This window comes from Rhinatrema bivittatum, chromosome 6, assembly GCF_901001135.1.
Source record: "Rhinatrema bivittatum chromosome 6, aRhiBiv1.1, whole genome shotgun sequence".
NCBI lineage: Eukaryota > Metazoa > Chordata > Amphibia > Gymnophiona > Rhinatrematidae > Rhinatrema > Rhinatrema bivittatum.
This window is the reverse complement of record NC_042620.1, coordinates 46,533,551-46,552,939: the sequence shown is the minus strand read 5'-3', so window position 1 is coordinate 46,552,939 and position 19,389 is coordinate 46,533,551. Positions and strand designations below refer to the sequence as shown.

Here is a 19,389-nt window from a genome sequence, read left to right as displayed (position 1 = left end):
AGGGAGTATTATTCAGGCTTTTGGCTTTATCCCTATTGTTTATGCAGATGGCACACAACTGATAGCGCCTATGGATAGGGATAGAGATAAGGCAGTCCGTCATCTTGAAAACGGTCTACGGACTGTCAGTGATTGGCGAAGGAAAAAATGGTCTAGTTTTACACTTTAGCAAAACTGAATTATTGCAAATAGAGGACCAACGTTTGTTACGAAAGGATGAGGTAAAATCTTTGGGAGTAACATTAGGTTCTTCACCATCGTTGGAGAAGCAGATACTGCAGGTTGTAAGAAATGCGTTTTTGAGCCTAGAAGTAATCAGGCAGCTGAAACCGTTTTGGGGATTTAATGTGTTAAAAAAAAGGTAACTTATGCCTTAGTTGCATCTCAGATTATTGCAATGTGTTACATTTAAGACTGCCTGGCAAAGTGATTAAAAAGTTACAATACAAAATATGGTATTGCGCCTGATTACAAATAGTCCACAATGGGTCTCAGCAGGCCCTTTGCTTAAACAGCTGCATTGGCTTCCTATTTTTCAGGGTTGAAAATTTAAAACATTGACATTGGCGTTCCGGATTTTGAAAGGGCGATGTCTGCTGCATTTAAAAGATCTTATTTGGTGGTCTTTTATTACTCTGAATTTAAGAACAAATTACAGGTCTCGGTTTCAGCTCCCATCGGCAAAGGCCTTTAAGACACGTAGAATACAAAGCCAGGCTTTTTCTGCAGTAATCCCCAAGCTTTGGAATGAGTTACCAGTTAGCCCAAGGAAGAAAATCAATTGTTGAAATTCTGAAAGGGATTCAAAACATGGCTGATATCCCAGGGATGAGAGTTTGTAAGATTGTATTGGATACATGTATAGTACAGCTGAGAGGAATTTTTAAATGTGTTAATACTGTAAATTTGGACTGTCTGTTGGATGTAATATAATTGTATGCAGTACTCTATACTTTGGGTGATTTTTTTTTTTTTAAATCTGGAAAGTGGTTTATAAATGTTATTAAATTAAAATTAAATTAAATCAGATGAAAGGGTCAAATGATTGGAATTTCTGAAAATATAAGCTTGTAAATGAGTATCATGCTCCCCTGTATTTCCTAAAATGACATATTCCAACAAGCAGCACGCAAAGACAGGAACTTGTGGGCACATGTTAAACCGGCTTCCCTGCTCAGCTCTTATAATGCCCCTTCCGTAATTCACATGCCTGTTTAGTACTCGGCATTTCCTAAAAAAATATACTTCAGTTATATCAGATTTCATGGCGACACCCTGATGTGGGCATAAAACCTACTAAGAAATTGTTAGAAGCCAACAATTTATTTCACATGTAGCATTTATATTCAGAACTTTAGAGAAGAAATGAAAACTACTGCTGATGGAGACTAATTCCCAGAGAAATACAGATTGTTTTTTTGGTTTTTTTTTAATTAGTCCTGGATTTATTTATGAGTCTTTGAAAGGTTCAATAGTCAATTTCATAGAATTGTCCAAAAATAAAAGCAGGATATTCTGGTATAAATATAACAATAATCTAAGTTAACTGTGCTTTACATTTCACAAGAAAAATCTATGTTTTCCAACAGGAAAAGAATCTTACCAGATGTTGAAGACAGGATATTAACTATGGCAACTTGGGTGTAAGAGAGTGCCTCTTGATAAGAATAATTTGCCAAGAACCACTACAAAAAATTGCAAATTTCAGTGAATACATGAATTACTTTTAAAAATCGCTAGCAATGTACTAGAAATTGAAAGTTATGCCTATGCTGTTGCGAGATAAATGACATCTTTGCAATGGTCCCAGAAGTTCATACTTTAATTTCCCTGAAAGTCTCTGACCACCGAGCCCAGTTGTTCAATATGCTTCATCTCATTTCTCACATTACTTGTGGGACCATTCAAAAGGAATTGCAAAATTAATCACAAGGAAGCAACTGAGAGGGAATATGACGGAAGTTTATAAAATCGTGAGTGGGGTGAAACCGATAAATAGGAGACTATTATTTAGCCTTTTAAATAGTACTAAAATTAGGGGGACACTCCCTGAAACTCGCACGTAGCAGATTTTAAACAAATCGTAGAAAGTATTTTTCCCACTCAACGCAAAATCAGGCTGTGGAATTTGCTGCCAGAGGACGTGGTCAAGCAATCTAGTATAGTGGGGCTTAAAAAGAGGTTTGAATTAGTTCCTGCAGGAAAAGTCCATAAACCATGATTAGCTGGGTGAATTTAAGGAAGCCACTGCTTATCCCTGGAAGAGATCAAACCAAAAACGGATCTACGTTTTGGAATTTATCAGGTATTGGCGACCGAGATTGGCTACTTTCAGGATGCCGGGCTTGATGGAGCTTTGCTTTGACTCAGCACGTCATATCTTATCTTCTAAAGTACAGTTACAAATATAAAACACACAACTTCTAATTGTTTTTAGCTAAAGTTACCCCCACTGAATTCATAAAACAAAGAATCCCATAAAGTCATCCCAACCTCATCCTTCCAAAATCCCCTGCAATCCTCATCCCCAAGGCATCTTCTACCTAAAAACAAATACTTCCCACAATTATGCTTATGTATCGCCCTCTCTAGGACCAAGCAGCGTCAAACACAGGACACGAGAGGAGAGAGGGACCATGTGGGCCACTCAGCCTGCCTATTCCTACCTCCCGCTTAGCTTTCCAATCCCTTTCTGTCCCACAGTGATCCCCTGTGCTTGGCCTATCAATACTGTCCTGGTCTCTGAGGCCGCTCCATGCATCCGACACCCTCTCAGTAAAGAAATATTTCTTTGCATTACCCTTTTCACCTTCTTCCCCTTAACCCCTCATTCCAGAGACTCCCTTCCGCTGAAAGGGACCAGCCTCAATTACAATTCATCCTTGGAAGTATTTACATTTCCTTTCCCTCTTTTATTCCAGGATATACATATTTTGAACTTAAGTCTGCCCCATATGCTTAATGATGAAAAAAAACCTGTCTTACCTGTTTCTAAAATGTCTTACTATTTATGTCATTAAATAAGTGAACTGTTAAAGATAGAAAGGCACCAAAGATATCTTCTGTGACTGGATTTAAGTAAAAGGTGAATTTTAAAAGCAGGATGCGCGCATTAATTGGGGGATGTGCAATTATGCTGGGCTCGTGCACGCCGCGCAGATTTTAAAAGCTGCCAAGATACACGGGGGGTATCTACCGCAGTGTGCACATCTGGGAAGATTTCAAAAAGGGGGAGGGCATGGGTGCGGTCTGGATGGGACATGGGCGTTTTGGGGCGTGCAACTGAGATGTGCGCAAAACTACGTACACAATCCGATGCGCGCTGAGGGCCCCTGCCACGCAGCTTTACTTCTGATATGGATGATGTGTAAGGTAAAAGAACAAAGAAACACAGGCAGATCTGCGAGGTTTTAAGGACTGGGTCAAACTGGGGGGGGGGGGGGGGGTGAAGGCTATTAAACTAGGGGGCTTTGGAGGACCTCTCGGGGACGAACTGATAAAACCGGGGATGGTGTCGGCACGCACCCCTTTCAAAATCCCCCAATTTATGTGGTAGAAGCAGCATTTGTGTGCCAGCAAGCATATGCACACAAATGTTCTAAAAAGGCCAATCTCTGGGCACGGGCCGACGTGTGCGCGCGCACCACCCGTCTAAATGTGCAAATCAAAGTTTAGTGGAGTAGAAAATGCCCCATTCTACCAAAATACAGGGGACAGAATTCAGTTTAGTTTATAGGAATTTAAATACATTTACACTTAATAAAAACATCTGCTTTGTTAAGCACGGATAAAAAAAAAATGTTAAGAACAAAAGTCCTAACAAATTACAACCAAAAGTGTTTTGAAGGCTTGCTTTTAAGTGTCTGAATACTAAAAACACCAACTTCTTTTCTCTTCTCTTCTATTCCAGTTAAGTGACATTAAAAGAAGAACTTACCACAAAACAGAAGAAAAAACTGACTTTTGCCACTTGACATGCTGTCAGCTTCCCCACAGTTTTCAATACCGACTCATGGCACTTGACAGCTGGATAAGACATGCGAGACAGCTTTGCCTCCAATGCGTGGTTTGACGGGAGCTGTCGCACTTCCATGATATTACTGAATCTTACACGAGGCCTTTTTGGAGCTTGGAAAATCAGAAAGGTGCAAGGGTTAAAGCTTTATCAGCCAACAGGAAAGCGAACACCTGATACAGATGCCAGTGAATAAAAACACTTGAAAAAAGAAATATATATTTGAGAATGTTTAAATGCTGTAATCATTCTTTCTACAAACAATGGCTCTGGCCTACATGCATCCTACTTTTTTAATAAAATGAGGAAAAAGCATTTCCAAAGGACATTTTAGTGGGGACCCAATGTTTGGTTTATATGAAAACCCTTTGCTCCCTTTTCCCTCTGCATATGGCCCTAGTGACACGTTGCTCTTACATGAAGGAGGAGAATCCAGCTCTGTACTGTTTTTAGGACATTTTTGGCAGAGGTTTTCTAGCTCTTTAGCCTTTGATCATACTGTATATCTGTCACAAATCTGCAATTCATTAGAAGCAATATGATCAAGTAAATTTCACTATTATTTGAGCTTATGATTTTAAATGTTTGTGTTCACGTATGTTCCTTTGTGAACCATTTAGGGTCCTTGACATAGCGGTATAAAAATAAAGAATAACATAACATACATGCATACTCAACTGTTGGCTTGAAAACCACTGAATTATTTGGTTAAACTGTATATTTACTTTGTAAGTACAAGGGTTTTCAAGATCACACAGGTCCTTTCTTCAGATGCCATCTGAAAGACATCCAAAGGACCTCTGTTTTACCACCCCAGTGTGCATATCCTGCGCGGGTGGGACCATAAAAGATTTTATCAGATCTTTGGGGCAAGAACCCTGACTAGCTCTTCTATGTGCCCCTTTCCACAGGGTGGGGATCCTTTTGGTTGGGGGGAAAGGTTTCCTTTCAGGGCCCAGTGCAGGAGTGGCTGACATCCCTGGGAGAGGGTTAAATTGAGTTGCTTACCTGTAACAGGGTGTTCTCCTAGGACAGCAGGATGTTTGGCCTCACACATGGGTGACATCATCGGATGAAACCTGGCATGGAAAACTTATGTCAAAGTTTCAAGAACTTTGACTAGGTACACTGAGCATGCCCAGCATGCCCTATTATCATGCATCCACACAAAATCCCTCTTCAGTCTCCTAAGATAGAATTACGATTAAAATGATAAACAGGAGAAACTCAACTCTGTGGGGTGGTGGGTTTCATGAGGACTAGCATCCTGCTGTCCTAGGAGATCACCTATTATAGGTAAGCAATTCTGCTTTCTTCTAGGACTAAAAGGATGCTAGTCTCTAGCTACAGGCTGCTCCCTAACATAAAAGAGGACAGACAGACACCAACCAGGTGCCAACGGGCACAACAATAACAGTGTTGCTGGTAAAAAGAGGGTGAGACAGCCTGAACCCAAACAATGGCCCTTAGGCAGGGCGAGTTGGATTCTACACCTCAAAGAGATTACAGAGGTCAGACTGGCCGAACCTGCTGTCTTGTCAGCCATCCCTATCCAGACAATAGTGAGATATGAATGTGTGGAGAGAAAGAATGTTGGCAGGGCGATTGACTGGTTAAGATGGAAATCTGTCACTACCTTAAGCAGGAACTTAGGGTGCATACGCAGGCACCATGTCATGATAAAACTTGGTATAAGGTGGATCAGTCACCAAGGCCTGGAGATTGCTGACCCTGCGTGCTGAAGTGACTGCCACCAAAAATATAACATTCCAGGTCAAGTACTTCAGGTCATAGGTGCATAGCGGCTCAAAAGGAGCTTTCATCAGTTGAGTGAGCACCACACTGAGGTCCCAAGACACAGTGGGAGGTCTTAGGGGAGGCTTCAACTGAAGCAGGTCCTGCATGAAGAGTGTAGTTATAGGCTGTACAGAGATGGGTGTACCATCTACACCTTGGTGGTATGCGCCAACTGAAATTAAATAGACTAACAGAGTTGGTTTTCAAGCCAGCCTCCAAAAGGTGCAGAAGATAAATCAAGCAGTTTTTGTGTGGGGCGAGAGAACGGATCTAGGGCTTTCTGCTTACACCACACGGAAAACCTCCTCCACTTCAGTCTGTAGGATTTTCTAGTGGAAGGCTTTCTAGAAGCTACCAGGACCCGAGTCATATCTTCGGAAAGATCAAGAGGCTGCAGAATCAGCCTCTCAATATCCAGGCTGTGAGCGACAGGGCTTGGAGGTTGGGATGCTGGAGCCTCCCCTGATCCTGCGTGATGAGTTATGGGGAAGTCCCCAGTGATCGTTTTCTGGAAGGACAACACCCGGAGTAGAAACCAGACCTGTCTTGGCCTATAAGGGGCTATGAGGATCACGGTCCCTCGGTCCTCTTGAAACTTCAGGAGAGTCTTTGTTACTAGAGGAACTGGAAGATATGCATACAAAAGACTCTTGTCCCAATGGCGAGCAAAGGCGTCAGAGGCTGGCTAGCCATCTGACCTGTACAGGGAGCAGAACTGAATCACCTTCCTGTTGCAGGGAGACGCAAGTGCACATCTGGGTTTCCCTAGAGGCGGAAGATCTGATTTGCTACCCCCTGATCCAGTAATCACTCATGGAGTCTGAAGGCTCAACAGTCTGTCCGCTATCATATTCTCTGTTCTGGCTAGATACATGGCCCGGAGCACCATCCCGTGGATCAGAGCCAAGGACCAGATCTGGACCACTTCCTTACATAGGACCCTGTGCCTCCCTGCTTGTTAATATACACCATAACTACTTGGTTGTCTGTTTGGATCAGGACAATTTTGTTGGCCAGCCAATCCCTGAAAGCCCAAGTTGATTTAACATTGTGCTTCCTAGGCGGACCATAGACCCTGGGTGTGGAGCCCCTCCACATTAGCACCCCACCCCAGGTTGGACACATCCATGGGTAGAGAGAGTTTGGAAAGATATTCCCTGCTCCAAATATGAGAGAGCTCGCCACCAGGCCAAGGAGTTCCGGAGAGACAGAGTGATGCGGATGTGAGCCTGAAGGTCCTGGGTGGCCTGGCGCCACCGAGACTTTAAGGTCCATTGAGCTCTGTGCATGTGTAAACATGCCAAGGGAGTGACATGGACAGTTGCGGCCATGTGACCCAAGAGCCTCAACATGTGCTGAGCTGACACCTGCTGGCTCTGTTGAATCACCACCGCTATGAATGTCAAGGTGACCACTCTGGAGCGCAGTAAGAAGGCTTTTGCCTGAGCTGTGTCTAGAAGAGTCCTATGAAGTCCAACTGAGGTGATGGGCTGCAATGAGACTTCAGGTTGACAAATCCTAGTGACTCCAACACCCAGATGGTCAAGCGCAAGGACTGATCTGCCCCTGCCTGAGAGGTGCTCTTGACCAGACAATCATCCAAGTAAGGGAAAACATGTACTCCCAGCCTGCGGAGGTATGCTCCCACCATGGCCAGACACTTTGCAAAGACATGTGGGGCCGATGCTACGCTGAATGGCAACACTCTGAACTGGAAGTGCTGTTTTCCCACCACAAATCTAAGATACTTCCTATGACTTGGAAAGATCTCGATTGAGTGTATGCGTCCTTTAAATAGAGGGAGCATAGCCAGTTTACTTTTTGCAGGAGGTGAATCAGGGTGCCCAAAGAAACCAGCTTAAACTTTTCTATTTTTAGAAACTTGTTCAAGGCCATCAGGTCTAGGATGGAACGCAGTCCCCCTGTTCTCTTTGGAATCAGGAAGTACCAGCCCTCTTTGCCCTGGTGGGACAGGCTCAACCGCTCTGGCCGTTAAGAGGGCAGAGAACTCCCATAACAGTACCTCCTGATGTACTATTGGCCCCCAAAAAGGGCATGGAGGAGAATTTGGCGGGACACCAAATAGGTTCAATCGGTACCCTTGGTGGTCGATGGACAGAATCCACTGATCTGAGGTTATACTAGGCCACTGATTCATAAAGAACCATAGCCTGCCCCTAACTGGGGGGTTCCAGCATCTCAAGTACAGGTGGCTGGCTTATACTCCCTACGATCCAGTCAAAACCCCATCCTGGGATTTGGCTTGGATTTGGGAGCTCACTGCAACCTGTGACGACCTCAGGAGCTCACCCTCTGCGAATGGGAGTGAGAGGCCGGAAGATAATATTTCCTCTGATGGTAGAAAGACCTCCTCTGACCCAACCTCGCAGACCTCCTAGCTGCGGCGGGCAGGTCTGAAGTGCTGGCAGAGAGATGCTGGAGGGTCTCATGGTTATCCCGTAACTGGGCCACCACGTCCCTCACCTTATCTCCGAAGAGCTTCTCTCCTGTGCACAGCAGGTCAGCGAGACTTTCCTGTAACTCCAGTCGGAGATCTGAGGTCCGCAGCCATACCATTCTGCAGGTGCTGATTCCTGCTGCAGAGACTCTCACTGCCATCTCAAAAACATCATAGGTGAAGCCCACCTCATGTTTTCCGCAGTCCAGGATCTGACACACCAGCGACAAGGTGTTTTGCTTCTGTTGAGGCAGCCGCTCGGCCGCCTCCTGTACCAGCTTCCAAAGGTTGCAAGAGTACTGGCTCATGTAGAGCTGGTAGGAGACGATGTAAGCAATGAGCAATGTCCCCTGAAACATCTTCCTCCCAAGAGCATCCATCACTCTGTGATCCTTCCCCAGGGGTGCCAAGGCATGAGTCAGAGAGCACTTGGCCCTCTTGAGAGAAGATTCGACCACTACCGATTGGTGTGCCAGCTGATGCTTTTCGAATCTGGTAGCCTGTTGGACTAGGTAAACCCCATCCGTCTTCTTGTTCACAGGAGGAACTGTGAGGGGGTGCTCCCAAATCCTCAGCAGCAACTCCTTAAAGATCTCATGTACAGAGACCACCATGATCTCTTTAGGAGCCTCCACGAACTGGAGGATTTCCAGCATCTTGTGTCTGGCATCCTCCTCCATCATTAACTGAAACTGGACGGTTTCCACCATCACCCTTACAAAACCTGTGAAGGCTAGGTCCTCAGGAGGAGATGGTTATGAGAGGAGACCCTCAGAGTCCTCTGAGGAGGATTCTGTAGTGTCGTCCTTCGAAGGGTCATACGGGGCCTCATTCTCACTGTATTCTAACGGGTTAGGGCCTTGGGTGCTCGGCCTTCATCCAGAAAGCCTAGGAACTGGTGGCACCGGTGCTGGCCCTAGCAAAGCTGGATGGGGGCTGAAGGCCTCTGTGCCGTTTCCGGCCTCGATGGATTCCTCCTTGGAGGAACCCTCTCTGAAATCAGAAAGTACCATATTAGTCAGGGGAAGCATCGGTGCCCCGCCAGGCATTGATGGCCTCTTGGGAACCAATGCCAGCTCGATTGGTAACACACCGATGAGCATATTGAGCCGTTCCAACGCAGTTCCAGCAGGAAGCACGGGCATCGATACCGTTGGTACTGCTGGCTCAATGCCCTGCAGGGCATGACTGACTACCAGCTGGACTCTCCACTTCAACTCCTCCTCAAAAGTTGCAGATGCCAAAACGGACTGGGAGGCAGGAGTGGCTAGATCTTCCTTGGATCCCCTAGGTGGATCGGCAACTGACACCAGGACTAGTGGAAACCATCACAGACCCCCGGCATTGAGTGACCTCGCCACGGAGTCACTTTGGGGGCGTCATGGCAGAAACCATCGAAGGTGACCAGTGCCTATGCTTCCTTGGGTTCCCTTGGTGCTCGGCCCAGTCTTTCCTCAATGTCCTCAACCTGGAAGAGACCAACAGGGGTCGGTTCCTGGTGCCCCATCTGCCAGTGGCATCAATGGAGCCGATGGCCCCGCCAATGTTGATGGCTTGGTGTCCATCGGTGTCGATGCCACCATTGTAGACATCGGTCTCGAACTTTCTCGCCCCAAAGAGCTTCTCCATCTTGTCGAGGTGAGCGTGACATTCCTTCAGGATCATTTGGTCGCACAGGCAGCACCCCTGGACATTGTGCGATGCCCCCAGGCAAAGGATGCACACATTCTATGGGTCCTTGATGGACATCGTTCTCGGGCACTGAGGGCATCGATGGAAACCCGATGCGGTCATGATCAAAGTGAACTGAAAGGGCAAAAAAAACAAGTGGTGATGGCAGGCATAAGAACATTATATCAAAATGATGGTATACCTGGTTTCTGCATTAAATACCTTATTCAAGCTGTCATATATATTTATATATTTATATATATATTTTATACTATTCTATTTATTATTTATTTTATTTCAAGTTAGTTATTTACACCATTATCTATTTTATTACATGTTATTTACTATATAGATTCTCATCATTTGATGAGTCACTGTTGTTTATTTAATATTTATTCTCATGTTCTGAAACTCCGTTTATTGTAACGCCTCACCGCGATTGTTTTGTTTTATGTAAACCGACCTGATTTGATATTTGTATCGAGAACGTCGGTATATAAAAATGCTAAATAAATAAATAAATAAATACTACAGAGAGATATATAATTTTGTAGGACCACTACTCATAGGGTCAAGGTATTTTACCAGACTCTCTTTATGGTCTCAGGTCCATTTTACTTTATATATATTTTTTGTGATTTTTTCATTATATCATAAATCTTTTCTTTCCACCAAACTGATGAGAGCTCCAAAATTCAAATAGATGTAAATACTGCAAATCAAAGTCAGATGATAACAATGTCACTTTTTTCAGTCTAAATGCAAAGCACTTCAGCATAAGAACATGCCATACTGGGTCAGACCAAGGGTCCATCAAGCCCAGCATCCTGTTTCCAACAGTGGCCAATCCAGGCCATAAGAACCTGGCAAGTACCCAAAAACTAAGTCTATTTCATGTTATCGTTGCTAGTAATAGCACTGAGGCACTGCCGCCATGGGGGGAAGGGGAACGGAAGCGAAATAAAACTTACCGAACTGCCGAAAAACTTGGCTGGAGACTAAGGGGAACCGGAGAGGGACCCGTGCCGAGAAAAAACATAAAGGACCGAAAAAAAAAAAAATCAGTGGAAAGTTTTCCAAGGCATTATTAGACAAAATGCCATGAGCTAAGAAAAACTGCGATGCAAAAGCTCCACGGAAAAGAGACTGAAGAGGGACCCCTCGTGGACACATGGTATAAGGCATGCTGGGCATGCTCAGTGTACCCAGTCAAAGTTCTAGAAACTTTGACATAAGTTTTCCGTGCCAGGCTCCATCCGATGATGTCACCCATGTGCGAGGACTACCATCCTGCTTGTCCTAGGAGAATCTCTCTTCTCTGTAAGTACTGTGCGCCCAAATAAAGACGCTGGACGCACTGGGTTAGTGTCCGAAATTAATGTCTTTACTGATAACTTAGGTGCAAATGGCACAATAAATATGTTTCCAGCACCACAGTCTTTCTGGTTCTTTTTACAATCCTTTTCCTTTGTCTGTGCAGAAGTCTTAAGTAGGCAAGGGATCTGTCCTCCCTCCCTGATTAGATGAGGAGAAGGTGCCGTTGGGCACGGTAACCTTTAAGCTGGCCAGGAAAACCCCTTGCACGATGGCCTAAAATCCTGTCCATACACAGAGAGTAAACTGTCTCTCTTTTCAGGGACCAAAGACTCTGAATAGGTGTCCTCCAGGATATTTACAGTTCTTGTATTCACGGTTAGCAGTTCTTCCACTTTCTTAGAATTATACAGACTTAATCTCTCCTCTGGATCCCTTATGGGAGGGATCCCTGGTTCCAGGTTACTTACCCTGCTCCAATGCAAGAAGGAAGCAACAACCAAAAAATCTTCCCCCTGGATGTATCAACTTAATGTCCTTTTCCCTTAACCGAATATAACACCAGAGTTACTCCTCGCAATGAGTCACCACCTCTGAGGGCAGTTCTTCCCTATCCCTGGGCATGCCGAACAAAGGGTTCCCTGGGCCCTAAATTGAAGAAAGGCCCAGGTGTCCATTGAGGCTCCTACTACAAAAAGCTCAAAATCCCCAAAACAACCCAAAGGGTATCCAAATCAGCTAGGGTAGACTGGCAGGACCAACCTCCTGACCCTGGTCAGAACTCCCAGGCTGGGTTGGCCTGTTCCCTCTGACTGGGCCTGAAAATACAACAAAAAATAATTGCTTACCACTTGCTAACTTTCCAAAAATCATACATGACTGTCTCCAGACTCTCAGGTGAGAGCCTTTATATAGCCTCCCAGGGGGACTGGAATTTGAATGGGTCCTCCCCATCCACTAATCTAGTCTTGCTATCATCTTTCCTGGACATACTGGTAACTGAAGAATGGCTCTCGGTGACATGTATATAGTCATCTTCAATACAAAGAATCGGGCCTGCCCCAAGTCCAGCTCAAAAAAGAACTGTGATTTATATCTGAACAGGTTTTCTCCATTTTTGTGATGTGAAAAATTTGTTTTTAAAAACACAGACTCTGTATCTTTGGTAACATTTTCAGTTTTAAATTTATTTCACACAGAAATTCAACTAATAACAAACATGAAGCATACATGAGGAGATTGCAATTTAAAAGTTCCATCAATCACACGATAACACAGTTTGCACTCACTTTTTTCTGTATCGTTGTTGTCAGCACCACCAAATTTTTCACTTGGCAAATCGTGAAATTTTACCGGAACATAGAGAGGTTCACTCTGTGAAGCAAGGCATGACATTATGCAGGATGGACAGTAACATGCTAGACATAGCAAGCTGCACGTCTAATGAAAAACCTGAATTTTAAGCAACAAAAACACTAAATGAAAAGGCAGTGTAGGCGCTGTGCATAAACACTTCCTCACTCAACTGTGCCAAATATAGCATACAGATATAATATTAGATTTCTTCTCAAGTTCAGTTCTGTTCTCACACTGATAAAACAGACCATGATGAACAGAAGATCAATTCTTCTGCCACCTATTGCATACTTTTTTCCTGCTCAAGCTTGAGAAGGCTTTAAAACTATGAACCCAATCAATAAGTATGCATGCTTTCCTAGGATGAATTTCAATGCATCATTTTCAAAAGGGTAACTGAACAGTGTTCCCATACACTGTGCAAGGCCTACTTGAGATTAGGTTAGCTTACCAAAGAATTGTTTATGGTGTTGTCTGTAGTACAAGCAGCAAAGTAGCCTTCTGGGTCTGCAAACTAAATGCACAGAATGGGATTTAAGTTGCAGTGTAACCAAGACTTCACACAAATAGTTCAAATACTTAACACAAGTGAAACAAAATTGGCTGAAATGTTGTCTATTAGTTTTGTTAAAAATAGAGAGCCCAATATTTAAAAAAAAAAAAATGATGAGCACTTAAAGTTTGGCATATAATGTCAATTTTCAGTCAAACTTAGAAGCCTACATTTTTGGCTGAAAATGTACTTACATTTAGAGCCCTAAAACTTAGGCTTCTAAATTTAGGGCTGATTTCATTTAGGCTCCTAAGTTAGGTGCCCAATGCTGAAAATCAGTGCTAAGCCCCTAACTTCTTTTTTTTTCCCTGCCCTAACTCCACCGCTGTAACCAGGCCCTGAAATTTAGAAGCCTAGTGAAATTAGGAGCTTAAATTTAGGGAATCAGCCCTAGTACATTTTTAAAAGGGCCAACGCAGTTAGGAGCCTAAAGCCTTTGAAAATCGGCCTCATAGTACTGAAGATTGAAAACTGTGTAGAAATACTTGACGCTAAAACTTAGTTTGGGTATTGCTTTAAGAACCTGTTTTAGAACTCAATGAAGTTTCAGAGTAGAAACACTGTATATGGACTTCCACAGCAATCTATGCTGCATAATGGATGAAATATAAACATGCAAAGCAAGTCAGGTCAGTTAATCCAGAACTGTAAACAGATGAATAACGTTCACTTTCAGCTACAGATTTATTGCAATTAAAACAGTGGAAATTACCAGAGGCAATTTTTGCCCCGGGCAGGTGCGGAAAGAAGAAGGGTAACAGGTTTTGATGTAGGAATTCTATTACTTCTATAATAAATCAAAGGGCACAGTTGCTGCTGTGCAATAAAACAAAACCCCATTATCAACCTTCAAGTTCCGCAGTTTTGTTCTCGTTTGCTATGAGGCTGTAGAAAAACAACCCAGTTCCACGGTGTGGGAATCATCGCTGCTACACTTCATACCAGTTATCATGAGTGAGCCATGAACTCCTCTGTAAAGAGTATTCCACTCACAATCATTAAACAGCAGCCTTGACCACAGGAGACGTGAAGCACAGAAATGATGGCAGGAAAGGACCAAATGGTCCAGGCCAGCCTACCCAGCAAGCTTATGGAGGCACCAGCCGCGCCATACAGGTCTCCCCCATAAAGGTATCAGCAGGGGGTGGCAGCTGCCGTGCAAGTTACCCCCATACTTAGTTACCCAAACTGTTAAAATCAGGGCCCTGGTTGGTTGCTGCCCGAGTCTAACTCCCCATTATCTCTTGCCGTTGAAACAGAGAGCAATGTTGGAGTTTCATCACAAGCATAAGGCTTATTGGTTAAGGGTAGTAACCGCCACTCCAGCAAGTTACCCCCATGCACTCTTTTCCTCATTTCCATCCTCTAACCTTTAGGGATCCACAGTGTTTATCCCATGCCCCTTTGAAATCTTTCACCATTTAATTGTGCATCGAGTAAAAAATATTTTCTATTTGTCTTAAATGTATTACCTAGTAATGTCACTGTGTCCTCCCTAGTCCTTGCAATTTTTAAAAGAGTGAACAACCGATCCACACTTACCCATTCCACTCCATTCATTATTTTACAGACCTCTATCACATCTCCCCTCAGCCGTCTCTTTTCTAAGCTGAAAAACCCTATTCTCATAGAGAATCGTTCCATCCCCTTTATCATTTTGGTTGCCCTTCTCGGTACCATTTCTAATTCCACTATATCTTTGTTGAAATGCGATGACCAGAATTGCACACAGGACTCAAGGTACAGTCACAACATCGAGCGAGACAGAAGTTAGTAGGATATTCTCGGTTTTATGCTCCATTCCTTTCCTAATAATTCCTAGCATTCTATTTGCTTTTTTTGACACCCACCACACACCGAGCAGAGGATTTCAACATATTATACACAATGACACCTAGATCCTTGTCCAGGGTGCTGAGTCCCAATTTTGAATCTTGCATTGTGTAGATATAATTTGGGTTGCTATTCCCTATGTGCATCACTTTGTACTTGTCCACATTAAATGTCATCTGCCATTTAGATGCCCAGGCTCCAAGTCTCACAAGGTGGCAAATCAACTGCACAAATAGTGAGAAAAAGAGTAAGAGGCTGGCAGCTCAATAAGAAATAGGAAGATCTATCCTTTCTGTTCCCATATTTTTATTAATTTTCACAAAACTCTTTTTATACAATTCCCTCCAACTGAACATTATGGGATAGATTTTAAAAGCCTATGCCCGTAAATCCAGGTGGATTTACAGGCATGGGAGAGGGGGGGGGGGTACGAGCGCCGGGCCTATTTTCAAAAGGCCCGGCGGTGTGCGTAAAGCCCCAGGACGCTCATAAGTCCTGGGGCTTGGACGTGGCCAGAGGCCTCTCTTCGGCCTCTGGGCTTGGGGATCGCGCGTCGGCACTTGGCTGGCGTACACAAGTTATGCCTGCCTCTGCCTCTGGCAGGTGTAACTTCTGGGATAAAGGTATGGGGAATTTTTTTTTTGTGCTGGGGGGCGGGACGAAGGAAAGTTCTCTCAGAGGCCACTCCGATTTCGGAGTGGCCTCGGAGGGAACGGGGAAAGCCATCGGGGCTCCCCTAGGGCTCGGCGCGCGCAAAGTGCACTAGTGTGCACCCCCTTGCGCGCGCTGACCCTGGATTTTATAACATGCGCACAGCTGCATGCGTATGTTATAAAATCAGGCGTACATTTGTGTGCTAATAGAATTATCCTGGGTCTACCACAGGTATTAACACTGACAAGTATTACAAACAATATACCCGTGTATTTCAATGAAATTTATCTTCAATTTTTATTCTTTAACAAACCTTTAAAAACATAACACATATCTGTTTATATCACCCATACACACCACATTCACTCACACAACAATAAACTATTAAAATCTGACAATACAAACTTGTTACACTTTAACAATACTATTGCAACATTCCCTAATTTACAATGTAAACATACTCCTCTTTTATTAAATATCCCAATTTCTACCTCTGTTACATTTAACACAAGTTTCCTTTACTATTGTAAACAATCATTTATAATTAGAATTCCTTATTAGATTACCCTTATTATTTTCATATTTCATAAGTTACATCCTAACATAACATTACAATACTCTTTGCTTATATCCCATCTGAGTTCCTTATTAGATTGCCGTTCTCATTTTCATGAAATTCATAACTTGTATCCCAACACAATCGATATTGCAATTTCTTTAAGATTTAAGATTAAAGAAATTGCAATATCGATTGTGTTGGGATACAAGTTATGAATTTCATGAAAATGAGAACGGCAATCTAATAAGGAACTCAGATGGGATATAAGCAAAGAGTATTGTAATGTTCATTATGTTAGGATGTAACTTATGAAATATGAAAATAATAAGGGTAATCTAATAAGGAATTCTAATTATAAATGATTGTTTACAATAGTAAAGGAAACTTGTGTTAAATGTAACAGAGGTAGAAATTGGGATATTTAATAAAAGAGGAGTATGTTTACATTGTAAATTAGGGAATGTTGCAATAGTATTGTTAAAGTGTAACAAGTTTGTATTGTCAGATTTTAATAGTTTATTGTTGTGTGAGTGAATGTGGTGTGTATGGGTGATATAAACAGATATGTGTTATGTTTTTAAAGGTTTGTTAAAGAATAAAAATTGAAGATAAATTTCATTGAAATACATGGGTATATTGTTTGTAGTACATTTGTGTGCGCCAGGTAGCGCGCCAGGTAGCGCGCACAAATGTACCCCGTGTGCGTACCTTTTAAAATCTGCTCCTATATTAACTCATTTGGGAGGATACTATCATAATAGGCAATATATTTTATTTAATGATACACCCAACCAAGAAACAGCAATTAAGGCACCTGGGACAAATCTACATTTTTCAGGTTTCCAGAAATTTTCTATTACATTTGTCAGATGCAACAACTTCATATTGGTAAGTCGAACATACAATATCCATGGAAAAGTATGTCCAACATGACAGGCTCTCCTAACAGCGGACACAGAAGTTCTGCGAATAGCAATTGTACTTTCACATTGACTGACTGCCAGGCGCAAGCTACGTGCATCTTGCAGCATGTGTAACGCCACGTTACACATGCTGTGTTTTCACATGGTTTACCTGCCTGAGACATAACATGCATACTTCTTATAGCATGTGTAACACTATACGTACATTCATATAAATTCCCCACCAGACACACTATGGGGGTAATTTTCAAAAGGATTTAAGTGCTTAAAACTGGGTTTTACGCGTGTAAGTGGACTTTTGAAAATAGCTACAATGTATGCTACTAAATTGTCAAAAGATTTTACCCGTGTAAGTGCACTTAGGGAGGATATCTTTCAAAGAACTATGGGTATATGGCCATGTGTTGTTTTATCACAGTATTTTCTAACCTGCAAGTATTATAAAATAGGTGCATTTTTACCCTGTAACATAGCATGTGTATGTATGCTTACATGCAAATACATGCAATGCATTGAAGCTATGAATATCAATTACTTTTCCTCCTTCTTTTAAAAAGATATGCATGTACATTTTAAGTGTGAAAGTAACGGAAGTCACGATTTACGTGCGCAAATCGGCCAATTTTAAAATGTGCACGTTAAGGAAATTATCCAGTTTACCACTTAATCCACCAATTCTCTCAGTCCTACTCCAGGTCATTGAGACCTTCCTGGTTCTTCAGTCTGCGCTCCCCCCCCCCCCCCCCCAGTTCACCCAGTCCTCCAACCCAGCCAATACTACAGGATAAACACATTTAATATCACTTAAGCCAGATAAAATACACAAGTAGGTTGGCAAATGTACGCATTTATCTTTTAAAATAGCAACTTGAGTGCATATTAGTCCCATCTCGGAATGCCCCTAGACCACCCCTTTTTTTCCATGCCTATATGTTCCCACAAAAATGAAAATATATATATTTGCGACTTTTATAAAATATGAAATCGTTTAGAGATTGCGTATGCATGTACATGCTAATTTTTACATGTGTAAACTTTTGAATATTTACCCATAAGCAATGGGCTTTTGAAAATTGCTATAATATATTTATGCACATAAATCCTTTTGAAAATTACCCCGAGGTTGATTTTAAAATGAGCCCGCGTGTTCCCCATACACGCTCATAACAGCGCGCAAGCAAGGATTCACTGGAATTTTTAATTGTGCATGCGTATGTTTTAAAATGCACCAACCATGTGCAAGTATGTTCCTAATTTTAAGAGGTTACACGAGCACAGCTAGGGCGCATCTTCCATAGGACCTTGTCGGCTTTCACATGCGTGTGTCGGCAAAGTTTACAATCTGCTTAGCGAGGCACAGTCTCGGTTTTGCAAGTAGCCCACCAGTTTGTCCAGTTAACAGCGAGGTCTTTCAGGCCTCACTAATTCTTCATCCTACATGCCTCCTAGTTGATCTGGACCCCTCACCTATAAGTCCTAAAACTGGAAATCTACAGAATTGCTTCTCCTCAGGAGCAGTAATAAAGTTATGCGGTTATCTAATGTATGGGCGCTGCGGATTTCATTTTTAAAATTCAGAGTTACGTGTGTAAGTCTTGGCCCCACCCTGGAACGCCCATGCCCTGCCCCTTCCTCCACCCCCCCCCCCCCTTATTCCTCATCCTTTTTAAAATCCATGTTGCTCGCGGGCGGGCCACACGTGTGTGTATGCAAGCATTTTTGCGCGAGCAATGCTTTTAAAAAATCGACCTGAATGTGTGTACTTCTCACACCAGTTACAAATCTAGGGATGTGCCTTAATATATTTTTTTTTTTTTTTTAACAAATGTGCTTTTCATAACAAAAACAAGTCTATTTTTGGTGTGTTCCAAATGAAACAAACTGTAGTAAATAGACACCCAAAAATATCTAAAAAATGTTTGGGTATTTTCAGTTCCTTAAGAAAAAATGAACATTAAAAATATAAATAACAAAGGAGCCTTCCTGCACGCCTCCCCTCCCCCGGGCTCCTCTGCCTACCATCTCACCACCTCCCCAGTTGATCCAAGCCCAGTTGCGGCCTTCCTGGCCTCTCTGCCCAGCCATGTAAATACACCCAGGCCAGAGCCTCCTGACCCCACACTTAATTTTTATTGACTACATGCATTCAGCATGAAACATTTTCTACACGAGACAATACAATTTGCCCAGAACACATCAGTTCTGTGGTCAATCAGTAGTACTGCTTTGTATACTTACTCCTTTTTATACTTACTC

General features: G+C 42.9%; 1 protein-coding gene across 1 annotated transcript in view; it reads right to left on the bottom strand.

Moving 5' to 3' along the window:
* SLC35F5 (solute carrier family 35 member F5) overlaps positions 1-19,389 on the bottom strand; it is a 122,515-nt gene that overhangs the window by 64,091 nt on the left and 39,035 nt on the right. Inside the window, exons 5-8 of the mRNA XM_029605351.1 lie at positions 13,063-13,125; positions 12,545-12,629; positions 3,938-4,128; positions 1,604-1,685 (exon numbers count right to left, since the gene is read on the bottom strand). Of these exons, the coding sequence (XP_029461211.1) occupies positions 1,604-1,685; positions 3,938-4,128; positions 12,545-12,629; positions 13,063-13,125 (421 nt within the window). The remainder of the gene's footprint in view (positions 1-1,603; positions 1,686-3,937; positions 4,129-12,544; positions 12,630-13,062; positions 13,126-19,389) is intronic.